The sequence below is a fragment of the Poeciliopsis prolifica genome, unplaced genomic scaffold (assembly GCF_027474105.1).
Source record: "Poeciliopsis prolifica strain line A6 unplaced genomic scaffold, Auburn_PproV2 SCAFFOLD094, whole genome shotgun sequence".
NCBI classification, from domain to species: domain Eukaryota; kingdom Metazoa; phylum Chordata; class Actinopteri; order Cyprinodontiformes; family Poeciliidae; genus Poeciliopsis; species Poeciliopsis prolifica.
Genome location: NW_026562469.1, coordinates 390,746 through 417,500, shown reverse-complemented (window position 1 = coordinate 417,500; position 26,755 = coordinate 390,746). Strand labels below are relative to the sequence as shown.

The following is a 26,755-nucleotide window of genomic DNA, read 5'->3' as shown; positions in this document are numbered from 1 at the left end:
CATCCATCCATCATCCATCATCCATCCATCCATCATCCATCCATCCATCCATCCATCCATCATCCATCCATCCATCATCCATCATCCATCCATCCATCCATCATCCATCCATCCATCATCCATCCCATCATCCATCATCCATCCATCCATCATCCATCCATCCATCATCCATCATCCATCCATCATCCATCATCCATCCATCCATCATCCATCCATCCATCCATCCATCATCCATCCATCATCCATCATCCATCCATCCATCATCCATCCATCCATCATCCATCCATCCATCCATCCATCATCCATCCATCCATCATCCATCCATCCATCATCCATCATCCATCCATCATCCATCATCCATCCATCCATCATCCATCCATCATCCATCATCCATCCATCCATCATCCATCCATCATCCATCCATCCATCCATCCATCATCCATCCATCCATCCATCATCATCCATCCATCCATCATCCATCCATCATCCATCATCCATCCATCCATCATCCATCCATCCATCCATCCATCATCCATCATCCATCCATCCATCATCCATCATCCATCCATCATCCATCCATCCATCCATCATCCATCATCTGTTCACCCTTTGAACCTTTGAACTCAGGACCTTCTTGTTGCTAGGCAACAGTGCTACCAGCCCTCCTGTAAAACATTTTAAACATAAATAATAAAGTTCAACTCTTTTTATGCTGTAAAATATTTCACAGATTAAATTATGAATGAACGCAAAAATGTTTGACAAAAGAGAGATTAAACAAACAAACAAAAAAAAGATCAAACCAAAACTATCTTCACTGGAGATTTGATTTAGTTTTTATGTTTGAAACATTTTGATCAAATAAGGTGGCTTTTTAAAATAAATGCGGCCTGGATTTTGAGCAGGCCCTGCGACAGACTGGCGACCTGCCCAGGTGACCCATCCAGGTGACCCCGCCTCTCGCCCGGAACGCAGCTGGAGAGGCACCAGCACCTCCAGACCCCGTCAGGGAGAAGGGTGAACAGATAATGGATGGACTTTGAGCAGACAGGTGGACAGGTGACTGGACCTGGATGGGTTACAAGGTAATAAACCGAACTCAGGCAGCTTCTCGGACCCGTCCAGCCTGGACCAGAACCGAGGATCGGAACCAACTCAATGGAGAGCCGTCTGAGTTGTCACTGAGTTCGGAAGGAATCTGGATCGACCCGGTTCTGGAGGGACGGAAGCAGCCGGAAGCGATGCAGTTATCCTGCCTGTAGTGGTGCTGTGATGTGGGGAGAGTCCGGTTGGTCCAGTTCAGATGAACTACCTGGATGCAGAGGAACTGTTTCTGTTTCTGTCTGTCTTTTCTTGCTCTTCTGGTTGTTGAACTTTCACTGCTAAAAAATATATATTTTGATCAAACTTCAAGTGCAAACATTAAAAAATACACTAATAAATAATTTACACGTTTTAATTATCAAGTAAATAAACACCAAATCAAAATAAATCAGTTTAAAATGTGTTTGATTCAGTTTGATTCAGGTCAGCCATCAGTGCGCGGGGCTAACACTCCTATTTGCAATCTGATTGGTGTGCAGCTGTATAGGTTAACCAATCAGATGATTTCATTATATATAATTTTAGCTTTTACAAAATGACTGAAACTTTTAATGAACGTTTCAATTATTGCGATTAATTGAAAGTGTCACATTTATAAATATTATTGAAAAAGTTATTTATTTTTTGGATTTTCTGAATGGGTAACTCGGCCAGACTGGGAAGATTTAACTTTATTTTGCATTTTTTAAATTACTACTTTATTATATTCCGGTGTCAACTTTATAGGAAACGGAAAACAAACTTTAAATCACAAAGAAAAAATATCTTCTTATTTTCTCTGAACTGAAAAGTTCTGAGTTTCAAACTGGAAGGAAATCCAGTTCGGACTCTGACGGTTCTGGTTCCGGTCCAGGATGGAGTAACAGAACCATAAAAAAGGTTTTATCATATAAATAATAAAGAAAACAAAGTCGGGCTTAGCAGAAATCCCAGTTTTGAAGTCATTATTAGGACATTTATTCATTTACTCGCTTCATTTTCATATAATTGTCATTAAAATGTCAGGAAATGATTTCAGTGTTTGTTTCATTTGTTCGTTTTTTCATTGCTCATATTTTAAAGGCCATTATATGTGTTTTTATCAGTCAGAATTTTGATAAAATTCTCGAAGTCACAATATTTTTTACGTTTAAAAAAACTTTTATTTTATAACTGTTCATTTTACAGCTAAATTTTGTCTAATCGTGTTTGATTTTTGTAAATAGTTTCGTTTTTATTTATTTATTTATTAAAAGATTGGATCTTTGGATGGTTTGTTATTTCCAGCCTTTATGAAGACTCTGATAATAAAACAGTCATTATTATTATTATTATTATTATTATTATTATTATTATTATTATTATTATTATTATTATTATTATTATTATCATCTCTTCTTCTTCTTCATTCTTCCCCGTACCCTCCGCTCTCCTTCCGCTGCAGCAGAGCCTCTCATCTCGGTCACACTTTACGACAAGCCGCGGCTCCCGTCCGCAGGCCCGGGCCCGTCCTTTCCGAACCGGTTTTCTGAGCGGAACCGGCTCCTCGACTCGAACTGCTTCGGAACCTCCTGCCAATCAGCGAGCAGCTGCCAGGGTCTCGGTCTTATTTTGGTGTAACATTTAAAAATGTTTTTGTCTTTATTATTTAGTTCACCTGTAATCCTGACCATGGCCAGCTGGTGGCAGTAATGAGGCTTGAAGAGGGCCTTTGGTGCTTCTCGGCTTCCGTTCAGTGGATTCAAATTTCCTGTTTGTGCTGCTGTCGCGTCATCTTCGGGTGATATTGTTCTGTTCAACCTTTTTCTGACTCGGTTCGGTTCGTTTGGATCGCTGCAGCTGCTTTCTGACTCGTCGAGCAGAAGGAAGGTGAGTGAAATTAGAGATAAAGACAAAGGTTTAGCTAAAAGATGTCAGAAACAGAAAGAAATCAAAATAAGCGGTTAAATATAATGACAACTTCTAAAAGAATATTTTCTACAAACATCTTGAAAATGACAGAAAGTGCTTGGAGTTTAGGGTTTAAACAGTTTAATAAAAACAAACAAATCGAGAAACAACAATTACCTGTAATACTTTAAAATGTGAACTGTACGAAAGATATGAAGTAGCACATAGCTTCAGTTTAATATTCTTTTTAAATGAATGATTTAAACACGTAGAAAAAAACTGTTCGATTATATTGAAATGATTGAGAGGCTTCATATTTGTCACAATCCCATAATGCACCGCATGACGTCATGGAAGTTAATGTAAGGGACTGTGAGCGTCACCAAGTTTAACCAACACATCGATGTTGTTTGATCCAACTTTTGAGCCATGCTAACCACGTATAGCCTTGCTAATGTTATGTAAACAGAGCTGAGTGGAGATTTACAAGGGCTAATAGCCCCAGGCTAGCTCACCCGGACCAAACGGCTAGTCCAGAAGCTAATGACGACAACTCATTTGGATTGGAAAGCTGTTACCAGTGTGTGTGGTACCCGGATGAACATTTTATGAATGTTGTGTAATTTTAAGGTGTTTATAACTACATGCAAACAGAGAAGGCAATGCATCCTATAGCCAGACGAACCACAGTGAACGGCTCGTTTAATCTTCTTCCTGGAATGTTTTTCGTTTCCTTTGTTTCATGCCACCAGGTTTCATAAAATAGTCTCAAGATTTGTTTAAATGTCTGGTTGTCTTGTGCTGCAGCTTATATTTGGCTTTCCTATCAAATAGCTGGCTATCAAACAGTTAGCATTAGCTGTTTGCATTACTTACTGTCAGTTTCCCCCAGTGAACCAGGTCCGCCGTGTTTTTGTATTAAAGATGTTGAAAGAAAAAGTAAAAATATTACTGGGTTATTATACGTTACTGGAATCCATCACCAGTAAAATATTTAAACCCACAAATAGAAAGTATTAAAAAGAAAACAAAAAACAATCAATATAAATATTTTTGCACCTCTGTTTAATTCAAAATTTTCTTATTGAGATTATCATTACTGCTAAAGTTGATTAAATTGTTCCAGTTAACATAAATTAACAAATTCTACATTGTTCAGCAAATTGTCTGCTTATTTTCATAGATTGTTTTCTTACCATAGCAACAGTCTGACGCTGAGAGTTTAATCTTTGACGTTGAGCCGTTTGTTGACAAATACAAATTAATAAACTGTAATTAGAACTGATAGTTTTCAGGTTGGCCAGTTAATCTACTTTAATCTCCCAGATTAAATCCAACAGAAGCTGCTAGAGGTTCTGATGTTTTAGCAGCAAGAGGGGCCCAACAGTCAGGTTCTGCCCCAGTCAGGTTCTGCCCAACAGTCAAGTTCTGCCCCAACAGTCAGGTTCTGCCCAACAGTCAGGTTCTGCCCAACAGTCAGGTTCTGCCCCACAGTCAGGTTCTGCCCCACAGTCAGGTTCTGCCCCAACAGTCAGGTTCTGCCCCAACAGTCAGGTTCTGCCCCAACAGTCAGGTTCTGCCCCAACAGTCAGGTTCTGCCCAACAGTCAGGTTCTGCCCCAACAGTCAGGTTCTGCCCCAGTCAGGTTCTGCCCCAGTCAGGTTCTGCCCCAACAGTCAGGTTCTGCCCCAACAGTCAGGTTCTGCCCCAGTCAGGTTCTGCCCAACAGTCAGGTTCTGCCCAACAGTCAGGTTCTGCCCCAACAGTCAGGTTCTGCCCCAACAGTCAGGTTCTGCCCCACAGTCAGGTTCTGCCCCAACAGTCAGGTTCTGCCCCAGTCAGGTTCTGCCCCAGTCAGGTTCTGCCCCGGGCCTCATGCAGCATTGGACCGGCCCTGCAGGATGAGTTCAACCTGCTGCACTGCAGATGAGCAACAAACAGATTTAATTCAATGCTGCTAATGTGGCTTTAGCAGCTCTAACATTTCTGTGTGTCGAGTTTTAATAGAGTCACAGAAACTGTTCTGGTTGCCTGAGTTTATGGGACAGTGGACAAAGCATTTGATAGTTTGATGCTTCGAAACCAGAAATAAAACTCAAAACAATATAAAAGCAGTGAAGTGACCAGCAGGAGAACTGAAAGCTCCTCACCGCCTGAACCTGCATGATGAGGTTAGCGCTGGTTCGCTAACCGCTAACGCTAAGACCAACCGGGAACACAGACATGAACTTTACAGAGCAGACAGCGCCACCTGCTGGGCAGCGACATGAGAATGTTTTGTTCACAAAGATAAATCATCCTCACCGCTCCTCTGAAAGCGCAAAGACAAGTTATTCCTGCACGACCAGAGCTAACACAGCGGTTTAAACTCTTACCTTAATCAAAAACTCTGGAAAGAAACATAATTCCTCACAGGGGATTGATGTAAATATCCATTCAGGTCAGTCTGTGTCCAGTCTGAGTGAAAGGAGGCGATCTGCACTGATTTAAACTTCAGAGATCAAGCCGCAGGGTGTGAGGCAACGAACAGACGCTCCAGCGGTGTGATTGGTCCGCTCTGCTGGCTTAAGTGGATCAACTGCAAACCATCTTTAAGGAATAATGTATTTTTTTCTAAAAGCAAAAATAAGCAACACTTCTCTTAGCAGGGGACAAGGAAAGTCTGGTGGGTGCCAGGCTTATAATACACTGATATCAGTCCGTTGGTGTTAAACCCAGGAACAGGGTTTATGTGGCCCTCTAGACTACAGAGGGCCACTGGAACAAAAAGGTTCTGGCTTTTTAAGAAATGGTTGGATTCTGAGATTAAAGATTAAAGTTGGGATGAATTCCTGTCCCCTCTGACCCTCCAGATGCCCCCGCGGCCCTGGAGCCCCTGGCCAGGCGGCTGATGAAGGGCGTGGTCATGGTGGAGCTGCTGGGCGTGTTCGGGGCCTACTTCCTGTTTCACAAGATGAACAACAGTCAGGGTAGGACGTGCGGCCCGTCGGCCATGTTGCTCAGGGAAAACGTGCGCAGGAACGTCTGCTCTCTTCTCTTCCTGTTGCAGAGTTCAGGAGCGCCGTGAACAGCCGCTTCCCTTCAGTGCTGGAAGGTGAGCTCAGCTCAGTCTGCTCTTCGGGCCGGTTCTGCTTAGGTTCTGGCTGGGTTTCCGGAAGATGCTGAGCGAGCCCAGTTCAGAGGATCTGGGAAAGGAGCTAGGATGTGTAAAGCAGCCAGCAGGGGGCAGAGTGGAGCTAACACTGAATCTCAGAACCAGAACTGGATCCAGTTTAAAACAATAACCAGTTAGGATCAGAAAAACATTCTATAGTTTATTAACAAAAGAAAATGTTTGTGTGAAGCTCTAATAAATGAAAATAGTTTAATAAAGAACAGTCTTTGACGGTCTCTCCTGTCCTCCCAGTTTACTACCAGTCCAACGAGTGGGCCGGGATCTATGGGATCCGGGAGCGGGACCAGGAAGCCTGGGCGGCCAAACGGGACTGAACTACTTCCTGTTCCTCCTGAAGGCCCCGCGGCCCTTCCTCTTCCTCCTAATGAAGGAGCTCTTCCTGCGGCGCAGCGTCTGGGAGTCCCGGCCGTGGATCCAGTCGTCCCGCTGCGATTCCCACTTCAGCTGCTTCAGGCCTAAAGGGAGGAAGAGGAAGAGCAAAGGTCAGAACCAACCAGGTTCACTCCTTAAAGAGACAGTTTGCCTTTAAAAACAGAAAAATCAGAACCAGCCAATCAGGAGCCTACCACTTCTATCCATCTCATAATATCAGAGAAAGGATCATCTCCAGAACCGGATCAGAACCAGCCCAACAGCAATAAAAGCAAACTGTCCCTTTAAGGAGCAGAACTGGTTCTGTTGGACCAACTGGACTCTGAATGTTCTGACCTGCTGGAATCCAGTGAACTAAAATAAAACGATTCCGTCACCTAATTTATGCACAAACGCTTGTAAATGTTTTCCGGTCCTACCTGCTCTGTCGCTGTTGGCCATGGCGTTCAGGCTGATGTTGTCCAACCTGCAGTCGGTGTTTTCGTCCAGCAGTGATCCAAACTGGAGGGAAAAAGGAGAATGAGAGTCGCCTGCAGCGCCCCCCGCTGGCTGAAACCGGACCATTCGATCTGAGCCCAAAACAAAGCCGACCCGGTTCTGCAGGAAAATAACTCACCTCCTCCGCTGAAGCGCACACGCCTCTGTCTTTCCTTCGTTTCTTCTTGTCCTTCTCCGACTCTGGAAGAACCAGGAAGTGAAACAGGAAGTGATTCCAGATGCTGCAGAACTTCCTGCAGAGTCCAAAAAGACACAAACCTAAAGATCCGGAGAAATCGGGCCCCTTGAAGGACTTCCGCTTTCTGGTCTGAGGATGGCAGGAAGCTCCGCCTCCTCGTCTGAACCTGCAGGAAGGAAAACACACTTCCTGTTGGGATCCCAGCGGATTGTCAGGGACGAAGAGGAGGAGACGAACCGACCTTCAGGAACGTCTTCATCCTCGCCGTCCTCCAACTCTGGAGCTGCAGGAGAGACAAACCGGGATAAACCAGGAGGAAGACAACTGGACCGTCCTGAAGAACGCTCCCTACCATCATCATCATCATCAGGGTCCATGAAGGTCCCCCCTTCGTCCTCTCCAAAGTCTTTCTCATCCATGCTGCCCAGAGACACTTCCTCATCGTCCAGGTCATCCTCCAAGTCTGAGTCCTCCGAGTCCCTGCCTTTCTTACTGCAGACGTTCCTGGGAAACACGGGCACATCAGAACCAGAACCAACCAGAACCAACTGGGACCATCAGTTTTTTGAGGTCACTGATCCTAAATTCACAGACAGGGTTACATGATCCGTCCACCAGGGGGCGACTCTGCAGGTTAGAGCCAATAAAAGATGTTTATCATTAAAGTAATAAATTTTTCCTGTGATCTTCTATTCTCACTGAGCCAGTTAGCCCCGCCCCGGTTTGTTCTAAATAAAATGACTAAATGTTTCTGAACAGTCCAGGCTGGAAACTTCCAGACATTTTTCTAGATTTCCAGCTTTAATTTCTTTTCATGGATTCTGGAAAACTCACCCTGCAAAGTCCAGGTCGCCGTCCAGAACGTTGGTGAAGTCAGCCTCCAAGGAATCTGTTGGGATCAGACCCGGTTTGGTTCACAGGAATGTTTCAACTAGGGCTGAAATGATTCCTCAAGTGATCCAGTTCCTCGATCATTAAAATTCCTTGAGGAAAATTGACCTGCTTGGAAGCTTCGTTAAGTTATGTTTTATTCAGCGCATCGTGTTCCAGCCGGGTGATTATTTGCGTTGCGCAGCGCTCTCAGTCCGCCTGAGTTGTTGACAAAAGCTAAATGTTAGCAACATAAGGTCCGGTTTAAATTCGGCCTGGGAGGATTTAATTGATTGCTGATAATGTCCAGGATTTTGTTGTTTTTGGGGGACCAATCAGCATCCTTAAAATGACTGGCGCGATACCTGGAGTCCTCCAGGAGCTGCAGCCTGGTGGCAGATCAGAGCGAACGGCGGGACGAGCTGCAGGTGTATTTCTACAGGTGAGTGGACAGACTGGACACGGCGAGCGGCTGACGGTTAGATGATCAACCCTCAACTTTGCAGACGAACGGAAAATTTATTTCATATCAACAACAAATTGGCGGCGGAGCTCATCGTGACGTAGCTGGATGTTTCTGTGTGACGAACGAAGGAGTTAAATCGAGTCGCTAACATAAAGCTATAAATATCTGGTCAAGGTCAGAGTTCATCTATTAAACTGACTGGAGATGAAAACAAACTAAAAGCTGGAGCAAAGACATTTTTATAAGTATTTGTGAGCCTGCCTTTTATTATTGAACCGATAAATTCAGATTTTTTTATAAGTGAGCTATTATTGGACCGATGTTGATATCCGATACTTTGCTGTTACGTCAGATTTACCAAAGTTTTATCCTTTTTTTTATCCAATGACTCGATTAATAGTAAGAATAATTGATAGATTACTCGATTACTGAAATATTTGTTTACAACAGCCCTAGTTTCAAACATCCTCATTAAGGACTCGTGAGGAAGGACTCGTTAGGAAGGACTCGTGAGGAAGGACTCGTTAGGAAGGACTCGTGAGGAAGGACTCGTGAGGAAGGACTCGTGAGGAAGGACTCGTTAGGAAGGACTCGTTAGGAAGGACAGGTTAGGAAGGACTCGTTAGGAAGGACAGGTTAGGAAGGACTCGTAAGGAAGGACTCGTTAGGAAAGACAGGTTAGGAAGGACTCGTTAGGAAGGACAGGTTAGGAAGGACTCGTAAGGAAGGACTCGATAGGAAGGACTCGATAGGAAGGACTCGTTAGGAAGGACTCGATAGGAAGGACTCGTTAGGAAGGACTCGATAGGAAGGACTCGTTAGGAAGGACTCGATAGGAAGGACTCGTTAGGAAGGACTCGTTAGGAAGGACTCGATAGGAAGGACTCGATAGGAAGGACTCGTTAGGAAGGACTCGTTAGGAAGGACTCGATAGGAAGGACTCGTTAGGAAGGACTCGATAGGAAGGACTCGATAGGAAGGACTCGTTAGGAAGGACTCGATAGGAAGGACTCGATAGGAAGGACTCGTTAGGAAGGACTCGTAAGGAAGGACTCGTTAGGAAGGACTCGTTAGGAAGGACTCGTTAGGAAGGACTCGTTAGGAAGGACTCGATAGGAAGGACTCGATAGGAAGGACTCGTTAGGAAGGACTCGATAGGAAGGACTCGTTAGGAAGGACTCGTTAGGAAGGACAGGTTAGGAAGGACTCGATAGGAAGGACTCGTTAGGAAGGACTCGATAGGAAGGACTCGATAGGAAGGACTCGTTAGGAAGGACTCGATAGGAAGGACTCGATAGGAAGGACTCGTTAGGAAGGACTCGTTAGGAAGGACAGGTTAGGAAGGACTCGATAGGAAGGACTCGATAGGAAGGACTCGATAGGAAGGACTCGTTAGGAAGGACTCGATAGGAAGGACTCGATAGGAAGGACTCGTTAGGAAGGACTCGATAGGAAGGACTCGTTAGGAAGGACTCGATAGGAAGGACTCGTTAGGAAGGACTCGATAGGAAGGACTCGATAGGAAGGACTCGTTAGGAAGGACTCGATAGGAAGGACTCGTTAGAAAGGACTCGTTAGTACCGAGTGCCTTCTCGAACTCGTCGTCGTCCACGCTCTCCACGCTCTCGTTGTCTCCGTCGGGTCGCGGCTGCCGGCTCTGCTTCTCCTGCTGACGTTTCTTGAAGAATCTGCAAAAATAGAACCGGACTCTGGGTCAGCTGGGTCGGAATCAGGCTCTGGGTCAGCCGGTTCCGACCTGGGCAGAGAAGCGAGGCTCACCGGTGGAAGAAGACCTGGTCGACGGGGATCTGGCCCTCGTCTCTGGACAGGAACTCGGCGCCGTTCACTGAAGAACCCAGAATTAGAATCGGACCTGGAAACGTTTGGAACCAGAAGCACCAGCAGGGAAAACTCACCCGGCAGCGAGCCGACCGGGAACCGCTGCTTAGGCCTCAGTGCCGCAGAATTCGTGTTTTCTGACAAACAGACAGGAAATTGGATCAGAACCGACCCGGTTGGGAAGGAGCCGGAGAGCGGATCCGGGATTCTCACGTTTTCCTCTGAGCTGCTTTGGATTCCTGAAGACAAAGCGATCCAGGAACCGGATCAGCGTGAAGTCCTGGAGCGGGTCGCCCGAGTACTGGACCGGTTCTCCCTGCGGACAGAAAACACGTGAAACCTGGGCCTGGTTCTGGAGGTCCGGGCCGGGTTGTGCTGTTACCTGCAGGACGGTTCGGGCAAACAGGGACACCGATGGGTGGAAGTGCAGAGACAGCTGCAGAGGGGGAACAGAACCGGGTCAGAACAGAACACAAGCCAGAACCGGGTTGTTTGGGTCGGTTCCTCACCCAGTGCAGCTCCCACAGCGGGGATCGGTCGGCCCCGCAGAACAGCGGGTTCCTGTGGACCGGGTCGTAGTTCTGGGAGCTCCGCCCTCCTGTCAGAACATTCAGACGTTAGAACCGGGTCGGACCAGAACCGCCTTTACCACACCTGTTCTCATCCAAATCAGAACCACGAAGGGACCAGGGACCTTCTAGGTTCCGGTGGTGGACCCATGATGCCGTGGGCCGGGTCGCTGGCTCCGGCGCGCCTCCGTCCGGTCTGTTGGCCCAAGACTCCTCCTTCCTCCTCTTCATCATGGCGCCTCTCCTCACAGACATCTTTAAACTCCTCCTCTTCCTCCGCCCCGTCCTGTCAGAACCAATCAGAACATCAACAGGAGTCAATGAGGTGAACCCGCGTCCGGTTTCAGCGGTACCGCCCAGTTCTGGCCCAGTTCCCTCACCTCCCCCTGCTGCAGCAGCATCCGCAGGCCCGGGTTGGCCTTCATCACCTCGGAGACGAGAAAGAGCGCCCCGGCGGCGAAGCAGGCACCCTGCTGGGCGGCGACCTGCAGCAGCCGCTTGGCGAAGGCCTTGACGCGCCGCGGCGCCACGTCCGCCTTCAGCGCCTTGAACAGCAGGTTGAGAAACAGGCTCTGCCGCGGTGACGCCGCCAGCCCGGTCCAGCAGCTTCCTGTAGGACCAGGCAGGACGCCAACATGGTACCAGGTCACTCTCCCAGTTACTCAGATTACCGGTTAGTGACGGATTACTAGGCAACTTAGAATGAGTCCTAGTAACACCTTAGACTAGCTGGTGGTGGAGAAATGTTCTCAGTGTTATTAACGTTTTATTACTGGTGAAAAAGTATTTAGAGTAACTCTGTAAGTTACTAAATGCTTTAGATTACTCAGTGGAGACGAAGAGCTTCAATTAGATTATGATGTTACTGAATTAGTCACTAAGACAACGGTTAAAAATGTTGAGCCAGTAAAGTTAGTGACAGGTTGCACTGCAAAATAAACTCAGGAAGTAATTAGTAACTTAATATAATAATTACTTTTGAATCAGTGAAGTAACTAAGTAATAATTGAGTCAGTCTTTCCCAAAGTAAGGTTATCCCTGCCAGTGCCAGCGGGTTTCCTCCAGCGGGTTTCCTCCAGCTGCTCGCTCCATTTCCGGGTCTCTCACCTGTACAGGGCCACGTAGAATCGGTCGGACACGCTCTGCTGTGCGTCCAGGACCTGGAACAGCAGCATCAGCGCCTGCACCGCCGTGTTGAACTTAGCCAGGTGGACGACCCGGAACAGCGTGTCCAGCTGCTCGCGCACCTTCTCATCTCCAGCGTTGGCGTAGGGATACGCCCGGTTGACGCCGGTCAGCAGAGCGCTCAGCATCTTGGACTCCACGTCCTTCTTCTTGACGCAGGCGCCGAAGAAGGAGAAGTAGACGGCGATGAGCTTGGCGGCCAGCGGGGCCTCGTCGTGGCTCAGCATCACCTGGCTGAGGAAGCACACGGCGTAGTACTGCGCCTTGGCGCCGACGTTGGGCCGGAACATGAGGCGCTCCACCTCACAGCAAACCACCGTCTTCATGTTGGGGTGGTTGTGCAGCAGTGTCTCCAGCAGATGCGCCGCCTTAGCTGCCATCTTGTAGTCGGGGTCGCCCAACTTGTTGACCACCTGGACCAGTAGCGCCCTCTCCTGCTCAGGCCGGGCGCTCAGCAGCTCGTGGGCGGCGGCCAGCGCCTTGGCCTTGGTGGCCGCCACCGTGTCGTGGCCCACCTCGTCCAGCGCCGCCACGAACTCGGCTACCTGCTGCTTCAGCTGGTGCTCGAAGTACCAAATTATGAGGCGGCGGTCGCGGGCATCGCGGTTGCCGCTCGCCCGCTCCTCCAGCTGGGCAAAGGGGCGCTGGGCGAAGGGGCGGAGCTTCCGGTGCTCGGGCAGCAGGTCGGACAGCAGCAGCTCCCGCATCGTGTCCAGCGCCATCAGGCCCATCCGTCGGCTGCCCTTCCTCTTCACCATGGATACCAGCGTCTCCACGTGCTCCAGCATGTGCACCGGCGCGTCCTGCACCAGCAGCGTCATGGCGGCCATGCGGTCGGCCAGCGCGCCGGAGGAGACCACCGTCTTCATCCAGGCGGAGTTGGCTCCTCTCTGCAGGTTCTTCTTGGTGCGGTACAGCTCCACCTCGGACTCAAACAGTCGCTGCGCCAGTGTCTTATAGAGGGACACCACCGCCGCGTCCTGTGGCGTATCCGAGCCCTCCGAGGCGTACTCAAGCTCAAACCACTTCCCACCTGGCTTGATGAGCAGAACCTGCCGCGGCTGGAACTCAAACTGGGCCGGGTTCTGCTTCGGCGTTTTCCCAAGTGGAACCAGAACATCTTCCTTCTTCTTCTTCTGTTTTTTACTCTGAGAGCTGGACCCTTGATCCACACCTGACGCTTCTGCAGCCTTTTTTCCCTTACTGTGGTCTGCAGCGGCGCCATCCTCCGGCTGGTCCGGGACGCTTTGGAACCCGGCGTAGACCCGGATCCCCAGTTTGGAGATGAATCCCTCGAGCTCTCCCTCCTCCAGGTCGTCAATGGCTTCCTTCATCCCTCCATCAACGAGCTCGGTGGAGTCATCGATGGCCGCCAGCAGGATGTAGTCCGCCTGCAGACAGAGAGCAGGGCTCAGAGGTCCCACACGCCCTGGTTTCACTTTTAACGTTTTGCAATGTTTCCATTTCAATTAAACTGCACCTCCAGTCCAAAACAACATTTTTACGTCATAAACCAACTGCATGCAGATGAAGCTGAAGCTGTGCAGTACCTCCACTCTACCTGCTGGCAGAGTGGAGGTACTGCAACCAGAGAGCCAGATCTGCAGGGATCAAGGTGAGTTTAAAAAAAGGAAATGTGCTGAAACATTCTCAGAGCAGAAATTAAACCAAAACTGTACAAAAATAAATCCATAAAAACATACATTAAAGATGAACAGCTGTTCTACCCTTCACCTCTGTTCAGGTTTTAGCTTCACATTCTGTGAATAAATCACATTTTGCTGTCCGATTATCTTTTAATCCAATTTAATCCCTAAACTGTGTCGTTATTCAGTCCAGCAGAAAGGACCGGCTGTTTACATGGTGGTGATAAAGGATTTATTTTATTTATGTTTTGCTGTTGTTGCATGTAAGGCAATAAAATCTTTTTCCGATTTAAAAATTGAATTATGTGCAGTTATGTTGTATTTCTAATATTTTATGAAAGCAGCTTAACATCTGTTCATCTGAACATTAGATTTTTCTCCTCAATAAAAATCCATGATTACACGAACTGGTTCTGTTCAGATTCTGTTCAGATTCATGGGGTCTGAACTCCAACAGCGTTCTGCTAATGAGCCTGACCTGCTGAAGCTTCTCTACCGAACCGAACCATGGGCCGAACCGAACCATGGGCCGAACCGAACCATGGGTCGAATCGAACCATGGGCCGAACCGAACCGTCCGCTGGTCCTCGCTGATATTTGGCTGTGTCGAACCGGACTGGTGGGAAACATCTGGACTCACACCCAGGGTTCTGTTGTAACGAAAGTCCCGTCATCCCGAACCGAACCGCTGACTGACCTGGGTCCCTCCGAGCCGCAGTACCTCCTCCAGGTTGAGCTCCTCTCGGCCCGGACTCTCCTCCTCCTCCTTCTCGCTGTTCTCCTCCTGCTGGGACTCATCGGCGCTCCTGCTGTCCGCCATGCTGTCTCTGCGGCGTGGAGAGCTGCGCCGGATGTGGACAGAGAGAGGCAGCCAGAGAGAGGCAGCCAGAGAGCGCCAGCGCCCCCACAGGTTGGAAGGGGAGCCGCATCGCAGGCTGCACACTGCGCACGGAAATTTCTTTATTCTAAAGTAAAAAATGGCAAAATTATCTGTGAAACCATGGCCGTCCTTAAACCAGACAATAATGGAAAGTCTCATTTCCATTATTGATACTTTCATCATATTATGATTATTTATTCTTGAAAACGGCACAAAAGGTACAGGAAGACACATTTCTATAACATTTAGAAACATATAGGAGCTAAAAGGAAAACGGAAAGAAAACTGGAATAAATATTTATACATATTGTTACGGCCCAAGGCTATTCCTTTGGGGTTTAGCATCCTTGCTCCAGATATTCTCATTGGTGCTGATTGGAAGTGGAGGCAGCTGGCCAGTGTCTCCATGAATGACATCAGATCAGCATAAAATGCACCACCTTTTTCTCATCAGCCCAGCCCTTTTCTTTCTGTCTGTCCACTTCTCCTCTTTTTTCCCTTTCCTCTCCAACCAGCTATGATTTTTGTTAAATAAATCCTATTTTAAGTTATCCCATGCGTTGCTTCCTTTAATTTGTTATGGTATTAGAGCCAGACCATAACAATATCAAATTAGGGTTTAATAAATCACTGAAAGTAATTGGTAAAGTGCGACAAACCTATATGATGATTGCAACCTGCCCGAAACGCTACAGGATGTGTGTATCAAATCCACTGCAAATGAATCAGAAAGGAGACAGTTCAAAATATTTTTGGAAGCGATGTAAGTAAAATAAAAGTTGAAATTATGTTATTTTTGAATTTATATTACTACTAGTACTTTATACTTATTCATCATTAGTAGTTTGATTATTTTACTTGTGTTCTCCGTTCATTGCTGGTCCCCTCTCCAGTCCACCTGGGGGCGCTAATGCTTTCGGTAGTTCTTTGCCAACAGCCATTAAAACAGAGAAGCGATTTCGCGCTTTAATCCTTCAGGCCGCAGGATGTTGGGGCTAATGTCCTGCTTTGGGATCGATGCGAGTCTTTTCAGGTGAATTAGAATTCGGAAACATTATTTTCATTTATAGTTTTTCTGACCAAGTTATTGAAATAATATTTTGTATTAAGCAGCGCGGCAGAGCAGAAACCGCCTGAAACATCCGAGGAGCTAAAATGGCGGCAGGAATAGCAACAGGCGGAGGCCGGGCACCAGGAAGGTAGGCTCAGCAGCTCATGATCCGCCAGGAGCTGCGGACGCTGGAGGACATCGTGTCTCTTTTCGTCAATAGATGTCAGCAAAGCTCATTTTCTATGGAAAAATGAGGCTCATTAAGTAAAGAAATCTGTTTTCTCAAACTCTTTAGCCGAACCAGGTTTCAATGTCTTGACATTTATTGTCTTTAATCAAATATTTAAAATTAATTACACGAAGAGATTTCTATAAAAATCAAAATTCCATGTGGAATTTTATAAATGTTAAAATAAGCGATCAACTGAAACCCCAGTTTCTTTTCTCAGTTGGAAAACTAGTGAAGTTTGATCAGCAGGTTGTTATGTTGGAGTCTCTGTACATTAAAACAGCTGCTCTCCTCAGATGGAACTGAGCTCACATGATGCATAAATACAAACCATCATATCCACATAACTGAGAGGATTACCAATATTACTTTGATAAACTGATTACTCAGCGGTAATGATAGCATAATTTTTATCGATTACTTGACAGTAATTAATTAATGACCAATTCAAAGTCTCAAAAAGAATTTGAATTGGTCATGAAGTCTGGTCGTCATATTTTACGTTTCTTAGCACAAACCATACATCTAGAATCACTTTCAGATGAAGGAATTAATGCAATAATAAATTGACAAACAGGTTTTATCAGAGCTCATCAACTGCCTCTCCTTGGACCCCCTGATGTAGAGTCCTGGTCGGGATGATCTGGCCAGCCCGCGTCCTCCTGGCTCCTCATCCTCTGCTGATGGGGCCTGATTTCACTTTTACCAGCAGATTTAACTGGTTAGTGGTTTAACATTCTACTAATGCTAAGCTACATTAGCAGGATGTACATGAGCGATAATAAACCGGTGATGTGTGGATGAAGATAAAGACTCCACCTTGCAGGAAGCATGCAGTTTCTGCAGCCGCCCAGCAGGGGGCAGCGGTTCCTCAGCAAGTTCTGTTAGACGGTTACAAAAGCAGGATTCTCCTCCAGAACAGGTTTAACAATCAGAACTTGGTTCATGAGTTCACCCTGTCAGTGACGAAACATGAAAGAAAAACCAGGACAAAGAGCAGAGCAGGAATATTTACTAATTTCCACTTTATTGAGCTGATGGACCAATCAGACAGCATGAAGCAGAAACGGTTAAATGTGATCGTGCGACCGCAGCAGCTTCCCAAAACATCAGAGCAAAAGCTCTCCGTTCATCAGAAGGTCGAGACTCCTGAGAGTCCAACAGGATCCAGTTTCACTTCCTGTCATTTAAACATCTGTTCTTCCCAAATGAACAAAAACACACTTCCCTGAGGAACACCCTGAGGGTTCTGCAGGGCTCCTGACTTGGACCTCCAGAAATCTGAAGTCAGTCAGTAGAGCCCTGGTTCTGGTTGGGCCTGAAGCAGCAGATCCAGCAGGAATAGAAACAAGGTCAAAGTTCAGGACACCGCCAGTGATCTTCTTCATGTCTCTGCTTCTCTTCAGCAGAACAATGGAGGATGTTCAGGTTTCTCTGGCTGGGTCATGGACGGAGCAGGTTCTGGTCCATGACCCGATACTGGACCAGGCCTCAACAGCTGAACGTCAGCGTTGGTTCTCCAGGAGCATCAGTTCAGCAACACTCTGAAGGACCGACGCTCTCACATCTTCAGCATGATGAGCGGTTCCAACCTTCTGGTCCTCAGCCGGTTCCTGAAGGTTCTGCGTTTGGGAACTCGTACCAGAGGAACACAATCTTCTGACCCCTTTGGAGAACAGCTCAATGATCAGACGAGTCTCTGTTAATGTCGCTGAACAAAGCGGGTCCGGTGGGCGGCGTTTCCTGCTGGGAGGTTCCTGACGTTCCTCCTTAGTGACTGAACAGTCTGAGCCGGGCCAGCCAGCCGCCCAGGACAGACGTTGACCCAGTCTTGGCTCTGGTCTGTGCGGCAGCAGGAAGCTTCTTGGTGGCGGCGGCCTCCTGGTACGGCATGGTGGCGCTGTGGTGCAGGTCGGCGCCGACCAGGCAGCGGCTGCCTCTGATGTGGTCGACGCCGCGGACCGACGGCGATCCGCGGACGGCAGAGCGAAGGCCGACTCCTCCTCAGCGATGGCGCCGATCCGCTCGTTGCTCAGGTAGCGGTGCAGCTCGTCTCTACCTGTTCAGAATGGAGAGCAAGAAGCAGGTAATGGATGTTCTGAGTGGGTCCGGGCCGACCAGAACCAACAGGACAGGTGAACTTACTTTTCCTTCCCTGAGTTCTGCGTTTGGACGAAGACCCGGAGACTCCCAGGACAGAGTTGACGGGCATGGAGACGGGTCGGGGTTTACCTGAACAGGTTGGCAAACAGAATCCTTTAGAACCAGACCAGACCGCTCAGAACACTGTTCTGATCCGGTTCTCACTGAACCGTGTGAGCAGGATGTTTTCAGTTCAGCTCACAGTGGACCGGGTCAGAACTTCGGCAAACAAACTGGATAAACATTAAGCGCAAAAGAGGACCCAGCTGGACCTTCGGAACCAGGTTAATGGTCCAGTCGGATCCAGAGACCCTCTGCTGCTCCAGAAGAACTAACGGTCCGGTTTCACGCACCACGGGAAGCGGATCGCTGTCTGAGGCGGATCGGGACCAGCTGCTTGACTTCAGGAGGAGGATCGTCGACGAGGCCCTGGTGGACGTCTGCGTCCAGAGACGAGTTTGGAGACGTGGGATGTGAGGAGGAGCTGAGCTCCCTGCAGGAAGGAGGTCAAGGGTCAGAGTCACGGATGGACAGGCAAGAGGAAAAACGGCAGAGGAGAGGAACTCACAGAGGAACGTATGGAGCTGCTGGAGGCGGAGGGATGTACAGATCCAGGATGGAGGTGTTCCTTCTCCTGCCTGCAGCGTCTGAGGGTTGAGGAGATCCAGAGACATCCGCAGCGCCCTGACACGTCTGCAAGAGACGCAACCGAACCCACAGCTTGCACATTCAAACGTTCCCAAACAGAGAAGCAGGTCAACCGTGCTTTAATGTTTTCTTATTTTGAAAGTCCTGCTCTTCTGTGACTTCCAGTTAGCCCATGGGCACCACCATGTGGCCCAGATGAGCCAGAACCAGGGAACCCAGGCTCAGGTTCTGGAGTGGGTCACTGAGTCAGAACTGAACCCTAACCTTCGGAGTCTGTGAGGAAGTTTATCTCTTCTGAACTGTCGCATCCTGTTTGGCCCGGCCTGCTGCGGGGCCGACCAGGGAGTCATCCTGCTTGAGTCCGGAGCGTTTCCTGCACCGATGCTTTCAGAGAAAAGCAGGAAAAACGACTCCGTTGTTCTGCAAACACAGACGGATTGAAGGAGCTTCTTCAGGTCTAACTGCAGCTGATCTCAGGTCTGGTTCATTCTCTGATTGTCTTCAGGCTCCAACAGCAGAAACCAGTTCTTACTGCCCCCTAGAGGTTAGGATGTGAATCTGTTCCTGGTTAAAATCTCGACTTCTTACGTCTTAATTGCTCCAAGATGCGGTGCGTTCAGGTGCTGCATGTAAGTTGTGGACATCAGAAACTTGAGCCTGGTCTCTGGATGATGCGATGGCATTAGTGTTAGCTCACCTGTACCAGTGGCGGTCTCCAGCGCAGGTTTCGAAGCGGAGCGGCGGCCATTCCCGATGTTCCTGAAGGCCTCTTCTTCAGCACCAAGGTGATGCTGCCAGACTCCGCCCTCATCTTCTCCACCAGGTGTTTGAGCTGCCAGCCCACCTGGAGAAATCAAAGAGAAGGGAATCTGAAGCTGGTTAGCTTAGCATAGAGACTGTAAACGAAGGAAAACTGCTAGCCTAGCCTAGCTCCAGCTGCAGTAGCTCCAAACCTATAAACAGAGTTTATGTTAGCTGAAGGAGAGTGTCACAGGAAGTAAATGAATCTGCTCTGGAGTTCCTCAGGGATCTACACTCAGACCTGAGGAAGTCTGATAACGCTTCTGATCTAGAACCTGATCCGGTTCAGATCTGTTTCTACTGATCACTTTCCAGCCTGAACAGAAACTTCACAGCAGAGCAGGACAGAATCATGTTTTAATGATTTTTCTGACATGAATCTTGGTTTGACGTGAAGATCAGATGTTGCTCCTCCGTCCGTCTACCTTTTGGTAACTGACTGACCCTGAACTCACCACAGTCTGCTGGTTGACCTGGATGACCTCGTCTCCAGCGTGGATCCTCTGAGTTTGATCTGCAGGAGACTGACCAGAACCGGCCCGGTTAGTGTTGGGTTCTGGTACCACCGACAGCCGGTTCCGGCTGCAGACTCACGTTCTCCGTGGTTCCTGTGACGACATGAAGGCCGTCGTAGGTGGATTTGATGTACATCCCCTGGGAGATCAGACAGCGTGAGGGTCAGAGCTGCAGGTCAGCGCTCAGAGTTCCTACGGCTCCTGAACTCACCAGTCCCTCTCCAGGCCTGACGTTGGTGATGTGAACCTCCTCCAGGCAGGACGGCTCTGTGTTAGAGGGGTCAGAGGTCGCCTGGACCGTCTTCTCACAGACGCTGTTCAGAGCCTGCGACTGAAACAATCAGAAATAAACGTTACAGACCATCAAACAAAGACAACGAAAAATTATTAATTAAAATGGATACAATCCAACAGAACACATCCAACCAAGTGGGGCAGCAACAGAAATCGTTTCACGCTTTTCTTCTTGCCAGTTATTTTCAGATTTTTTCCCAATATTCCTTGTGTCGATGAATCCAGTCGCAGAAAGAGAGAAACCAAAGAATGTTTGTGCTGTGATCTTATCGGTTGTTTCAGAGGGAGAGTTTGTTTCCTCGTTAGCGTTGACGTCACTTTCTATGTGAGTCTGTGAGGAAAAGGTTCTGCCATCAGAACCTGGTGGAACCAGTCCAGCAGGAGCTTCACCTGACTCCGACTGGGTGGAGCTAAAGGAAACATCTGCTCTGCTTCCACATCTGGACTCTACTCTGCTGCAGTAGCAGCTGCTCGCAGAGAGAGGGCAGACCGACTGCAGAGCCACAGGTATCTGGACGAGCTGGACCGCAGCGCTAATGCTAATGCTGCAGCTGGACGCTTTGGGCGGTTTGCGCTCCAGCAGGAAGCGTTATCTAAGACAGGAAGCGGACATTCCAAGCTCTGAACCAACAATGGAGCAGCAGAGGAGGAGGAAGTGAACTCACCACCTCCAGGATCTTCTCCTCCATCTGGAACACGCTGCAGTCCTGCAGGCACAGAGGACAGAGCCGTCAGCATCTGGACCCAACCAGAACCAGAAACACCCGGGGAGCCATCTTTAATCTCTGAGTTCATCTCCTCAAACTAAAGTCACACTTTACAACTCTACCAACGACCCCGGAGCGTGACCTGCAGCAGCAGCTGCAGCACAGCATGGGGGGAAAAACAAATGTTTGAGCAAAGAGCCTGCAGCAGGAAAAAGCAGCTGGAGGTCAACAGGATGGCTGCAGGGAGGAGCCGCTGCAGCTGCTGACCAAGCCTCAGATCAAACCTGAGGTCCAAACGTCCAGCGGGTCGGAACCAGAACAGCAGAACCGGGTCAGAGCCAACACTGATCCCACTTCCACTGAGCCAACATTACTTCATGCTGGCCGCTCCCGGTGACCTTCACTGACCTTCTGCACGGTGGAGGTCAGTTCCAGGCCCAGCTGGATGATGGTGCTTCTGGTGGCCGTGAATTCACTGGGGCTGGTCACTGGAGACCTGACACACACACACACACACACACACCGATCAGCGCTGTTATCACAAGTGACAATAATTGTCACTCGTGATAACAATAAAGATGACTGGCCTGAGTCAAGGTTCAGGAACCTGTGATTATTGATTATCAGTGCTTGAAGTTAAAACATGACTGATCCAGGCTCCTTCACATCATCAGTCTGTTCAACCAATCACAGCCTGACGAGTCAGCCCGTTGGAACCAGTTCTTTCCAACAGGACTTTCTCTAGATGTGGGACAGGGTCGGTCCTCTGGAGTTCGGGTTCCTCGGGTCCATGTTGGCGCCTTGTCTCTGCTGCCTTTGGGTCGAATCTTCACCGAGCACAAAGTCTCTCACTGATGGGTTCAGATCCATCTGCTGTCGCAGCCAGTCTGCTGATGGTACAGGACCCACTTCAGGATGTTCAGACATTCCTGGACCCAAATAGGGAAAACCTGAAGCCGTATGTGGCCGGCGCCGTCCTCTCCTGGACGTGACGGTGCGGTCGGTCCTCCTGCCGTTTGTGAAAGTCTGGCTGTAAATGTGATTAGCATGTTAGCGCTGCTATCAAAGCTACATCCTTTCAGATCCTTGCTAAGGTCAGACCTCATCTTCCTCTGCCTGAGTTTGATCCCGTCGTTCGTCACGTTTAGATTATCCTGACTCTTTGTATTCAGCGTTGGAGCAGCGCAAACAAGATGCTGCAGCTCCAAGATGCTGCAGCAATCTGTGACCCTGGTTTTACGACCCCTTCACCGACTCCCTGCTGCGTCAGGATCCAGTTTAAGGTCTTATTGATGGTTTAAAGTGTTTTTGGGTCCTTGGTGCTGAAGTGAGCTCTAGCAGCTCTGAGGTCGGCTGGCGGCCTGAAGCCCCGACCCTGACCCTGACCCCCACCCTACGCAGACGGAGCCTCGGTGGATCGTCTCCCTCTGGCTGCTGAAATTCAGACTGAAAAGGAAGGAGGAAGGAAATGGCTGCAGCTAAAACTCCATGTTGTTGGTTTTTATTCACTGTTAGCTTTTGGAATCTGACAGTTTAATATTTGGCTTATTAGTTTTACTAAACTTAATTTTATTTCTATTTTTTCATTTACCTACCTGTGATGTTTGTTGTGAGGCACTTTGATCGGCCGAGGCTGGAAATGAGCTACAGACATAAACTTTGACTTGTTCAACCAAACGCTGAGCTACAAACCTCGGCCACATGTTAGCTAGCAGGAACTGCATCTTCCATCTTTCTCTGCAGCTACGTTCATCTGAATATGGCGGTTCAGGCTGATAGAGTTTATGTATATGATCCACCAATAGTCAAGCTGATTTGTAATCGAGTGCTTTAGCGTTAGCTTCAGCTAAATACCGTGTAGACATCAGGCGCTTTAGCCTCACCGATCCAGCCAGGCCAGCAGGCTCTTGGCGGCGGCGATCAGCTCCACCACGGCACTCAGGAACTGGTTGGAGGGCTGATGGGAGTTCTTGTTCTGGTAGGCCGGGTTCTTCCTGCGCTGCGTCGCAGCGCTACTCAGGTTGCGATGTGCCGCCCTCATCTTCCCCACCAGCGTCTTCAGGCAGTCCGACTCCACGCCGTTGTTCTACGGGAGGAGACAAAGGACAGCTGAACTACATTTCCCATGAGCACCAGCAGCACCTCCTCCTGTTCCAGCCATGTTGGATTCCCGAGTTGATGCTCTAAGAAACTCAGACACCTGAAAACAGCTGAGGTCAGGTAAACATGAGTCAGCAGAAAACCAGCTGCTGGCCGGTTCTGATGATGGATCAGCTGGTTCCTGAGATCCAGACCAACAGGATGAACGCCAGTGGCCCTCTAGGGAAGGGTGGGGCCGCTCTGCCAGAACCGCTCTGCCAGAACCGCAGAACCGCTCTGCCAGAACCGCAGAACCGCTCTGCCAGGGGCCGCATCTGTTTCCTGCAGGATGACCTGAACCTGAAATCCACTAGGAGTTCTGCAGAGGCTGGACCGTTTGAGGTCCAAACTGCAGCTCAGAACCACCTCTTCCCCCGGCACGGTCCCAGTACCTACCAGAGAACAGAGCAGGTCCACGGCCTCCAGAACCAGCTCCTGGTGCCCGACTCGGGCCACGCCCAGCGCCAGCAGGTCCTGGTGGCCCAACCGGAGCAGCCGCTGCCCGCCGACCCGCTGCTGCCGGAACGCTGCCACGTACGGCTGCAGGCTGTCGTCCAGACCTGGAAACAAAGTGTTCACAGCCGGGCGGCGTTAGCGGCTTGAGAGGGAACAGCTCCTGAGTCAATATCCCTCCCTTCGACCCGACATCAGAACCCATGCCTCGCTCTGAAGCAGAACCTTCTGAAAACCCACCGGGTCATCACAACTTCCTTGTATTGCTCCAGACCTGGGAAATACGGAGGGCTGATCCTGACGAAACTGGCAGAAAAATCAATAAATGGCATCAAACAGTAACTAATGATCTAATGCTGTCTTCATGTCCTGATCCAAAGTTAGCAGAACCAACACGTTCCCTCTAGGGCTGAAATGATTCGATTAATTAAAATTTGTTGAGGAACATTAGCTGCCTCGAAGCTTCGTTAACTTTTATTATTTAGCGCCGCGTTCCGGCCGGGTCCTTAGTTGTTGAGGAAAGCTAAGTGTTAGCGGCCCAAGGTCCGGTTCGTTTTCGGGTTTTGGGACCAATCAACATCCTTCACACAATGCCTGGAACCAACTGGGAACCAACTGGGAACCAACTGGTCAGGCAGTTTGGCGGGTCAGCAGATGGTTGATGAAGACTCCGGCAGCAGGGAGGAAGATTCCTGCTGGGAACCTGAACCGGCTCAGGAACCGGATCAGAACCGTTTATTTACTTTTATTGAAGTTTGATTTTAATAATTTCATTTAAAAATGAAAACAAAATCAGTTTGTAGAAAAGTTTTTATTAAGAACATGAGGATGCAAAACGGAACCGACCCGTCTGGGTCAAGGAGGTTCTGCTCATTCTAAAGGAAACATCTATGTGGTTCTGAGCCGGCCCGGGTCCAGCAGAATGGGTCGGTGGCTCAGCAGGAAGCAGGATTTCCTGCTGGGCTCCATGAATCGGAGAGCTGGACAAACAGCTCTCTGGAACCGACCCAGTTTGTCTGGGTCAGAACCAGAGCATGTGGAGTTCTGCTGTCTGAGCTGTCTCCTGGAGCAATCGGTCGCTCAGAACCTCTTCATCTGCGATTAGGAACACCAGCTGTTGAGTGCGGCAGGTTCTGACGTGTTCTGGACCCCTCCTCCTCGCTAGCGGTACCAGGAACCAACTGGGTCGCTGGAACCGCTCAGCTGAGGCGTTCTGCACCTGCCAGCAACCCAAGGAATGTCGACCCGTCTCAACATGTCGGCGTCGCTCCGACGCCTCCGGGACGGATCCGTCCGCCCAGCTGCTCCGTTCGACAGAACCAGTAGCAGGTTCTGGAGCGGTCCAACACGGGCGCCTCTCTGGTTACGTTCTGAACTTTCTGCTGGTTGTTTTAAAGCAACCAAATCGGACCTGGAAACAGAACCGCCTGCACGGCTGGAAGTCCTGACATGAAATGATTAGCGTTAGCTTCCGTTTCATGGAGTTACAGTCAACAGAAGCCTTTGGTCATTTTAATATGCTTATCCGTATAGCATTAGCTTTTGCTAATTGTATTTATCAATTTGGCATTAGCATAGCTAAAACATTTTCATCTAATTTGCAAATTTTGTGCAAAAGTTCATTTCCCATGACAACCATGGTGGCCATCTTGGAAAAAAAAAGTAAGTATGGTTGCTATGGGTCCAACTATGTATGATTTGACACAAAACGTATTAACTTGCTATAAACATGAACAGATTTAGTGCAAAAATAACTTTATGGATGACCGTGTACGTAGCGGTTTAGCTTCTGAAGCTTCTCAGCGGCTAATGTTTTCGTTCCCTGGGAACACCGGGGCCAATCAGGTTCCAGGATGTGAAATGTTCTGACATCTACTGCATCAACTTGGTCCTAATTTCTAGACGGAGGGTTGCAGGCTGTCTGTCTGGAGGGACAGACGACGGTTCTGATCCGCCAGTTAACGGGTCGACAGGTCATTCCTGTTTAGCATGTGACCAGCAACCAGACCCCTCAAAACCCCTCAGGCTGCTGACCGTCCGCAGTCAGAGGCTTCTTCTGACTCCCCGCAGCACTGACTGCTACTGGAGCATCAGCCTCTGACTGCAGGATAAATGAAGTATTTGTAACTGAGCTGAATAAACTTCCTGTTTTATTCCCGACTTCCTGTTTCCATTTTAAATATTTGAATCTTCAGCTGGTTGTGATGCTGTAATAACACTTCCGGTTCGGTTCGAGTGACCCGACAGCCAGAAGCTGATGATTATCCGGCGGTTCGGATCCAGAACCTGTTGAACCACCAGGAGGAAGAACATCCCGAACCAGAACCATCAGCCTCACCTCTCATCCAATCCTCCACCTGCTGCGGACTCCACCAGCTCACAGGCTCCATGTCGGAACCGGGCTGGACCCAGTCTGGATCAGGCTCCCCGATCCGCTACTCGGGCATCTTCTGATCGGAACTAAGCGGAAGCTTCCACTCGACTCCAAATCCAGGGAAAAGTTCTGCAGAACTCTGTCGGAACCGCAGTCTCTGAGTTTAGACCTCCCGAATCACTCAGGGGTTCGGATGGAAGTTCGGGTGAACTCGGTTCGAGCCGCTCCTGCTGCGCTCTGACGGCCTGAGGTTCCGTAGAAGTTCGGACAGTTCGGGTCGAACCGAACCCGCCGCTCCGCTGCTTTCTGACCAACTGCTCCTCTCGGCAAGCTGCGCGCTGATTGGCTGTGATCGCGCAAGGTTTGGACACGCCCCTTTGGGCTTTCCTCCAATCAGGAGAGGCGGATCCCCTCGCCCCCTGACCCAGGCAGTAAACAGCAGCTCGGTTCGACCCGGTTCGGTTTGCCACATGATTGAATCCATGTTGAATGTCACCTGCTGAAAATACGTTTCTCTTATTTCTTGTGATTTTGGTTTAAATCCTTCCAGAAAGTTTGAGTTCAAAAATGTTCTTGCTTCGTGTTGCTGATAAACTCACTTGGATTCAGATTCGTCCCAGTCTGATCCCGGTTCCAGTTCTGGCTGCCTTCTTGATAAACTCCTGTTTTTATTTCAGGCTACTACCCTCTGCTGGCTGCTGCCCCCTGCTGGCTACTACCCTCTGCTGGCTGCTGCCCCCTGCTGGCTACT

The 26,755-nt window shown here is 48.9% G+C and overlaps 2 protein-coding genes and 1 pseudogene across 2 annotated transcripts in view; 1 reads left to right on the top strand and 2 right to left on the bottom strand.

Annotated features, from left to right (window-relative positions):
• Window positions 1-6,901, top strand: part of LOC129353665 (protein CEBPZOS-like) — a 20,639-nt gene extending 13,738 nt beyond the window's left edge. The window contains exons 2-4 of the mRNA XM_055023031.1: window positions 5,826-5,942; window positions 6,023-6,067; window positions 6,380-6,901. Coding sequence (XP_054879006.1) covers window positions 5,826-5,942; window positions 6,023-6,067; window positions 6,380-6,462 — 245 coding nt within the window. The 3' untranslated portion in view covers window positions 6,463-6,901. The remainder of the gene's footprint in view (window positions 1-5,825; window positions 5,943-6,022; window positions 6,068-6,379) is intronic.
• On the bottom strand, window positions 6,275-14,615 carry cebpz (CCAAT enhancer binding protein zeta). The gene is given in 20 exon segments (XM_055023020.1): window positions 6,275-6,603; window positions 6,940-7,021; window positions 7,137-7,198; window positions 7,277-7,333; window positions 7,336-7,362; window positions 7,438-7,479; window positions 7,549-7,700; window positions 8,031-8,085; window positions 10,114-10,220; window positions 10,312-10,378; window positions 10,449-10,508; window positions 10,585-10,687; window positions 10,754-10,807; window positions 10,881-10,969; window positions 11,066-11,157; window positions 11,159-11,226; window positions 11,321-11,537; window positions 11,539-11,550; window positions 12,048-13,516; window positions 14,469-14,615. Coding segments are annotated over 20 exon segments (3,078 nt in total). The 5' UTR covers window positions 14,592-14,615; the 3' UTR covers window positions 6,275-6,463.
• Window positions 14,616-17,592: 2,977 nt separating this feature from the next.
• On the bottom strand, window positions 17,593-26,649 carry LOC129353654 (connector enhancer of kinase suppressor of ras 3-like; annotated as a pseudogene).
• Between the last annotated feature and the right edge of the window lie 106 nt (window positions 26,650-26,755).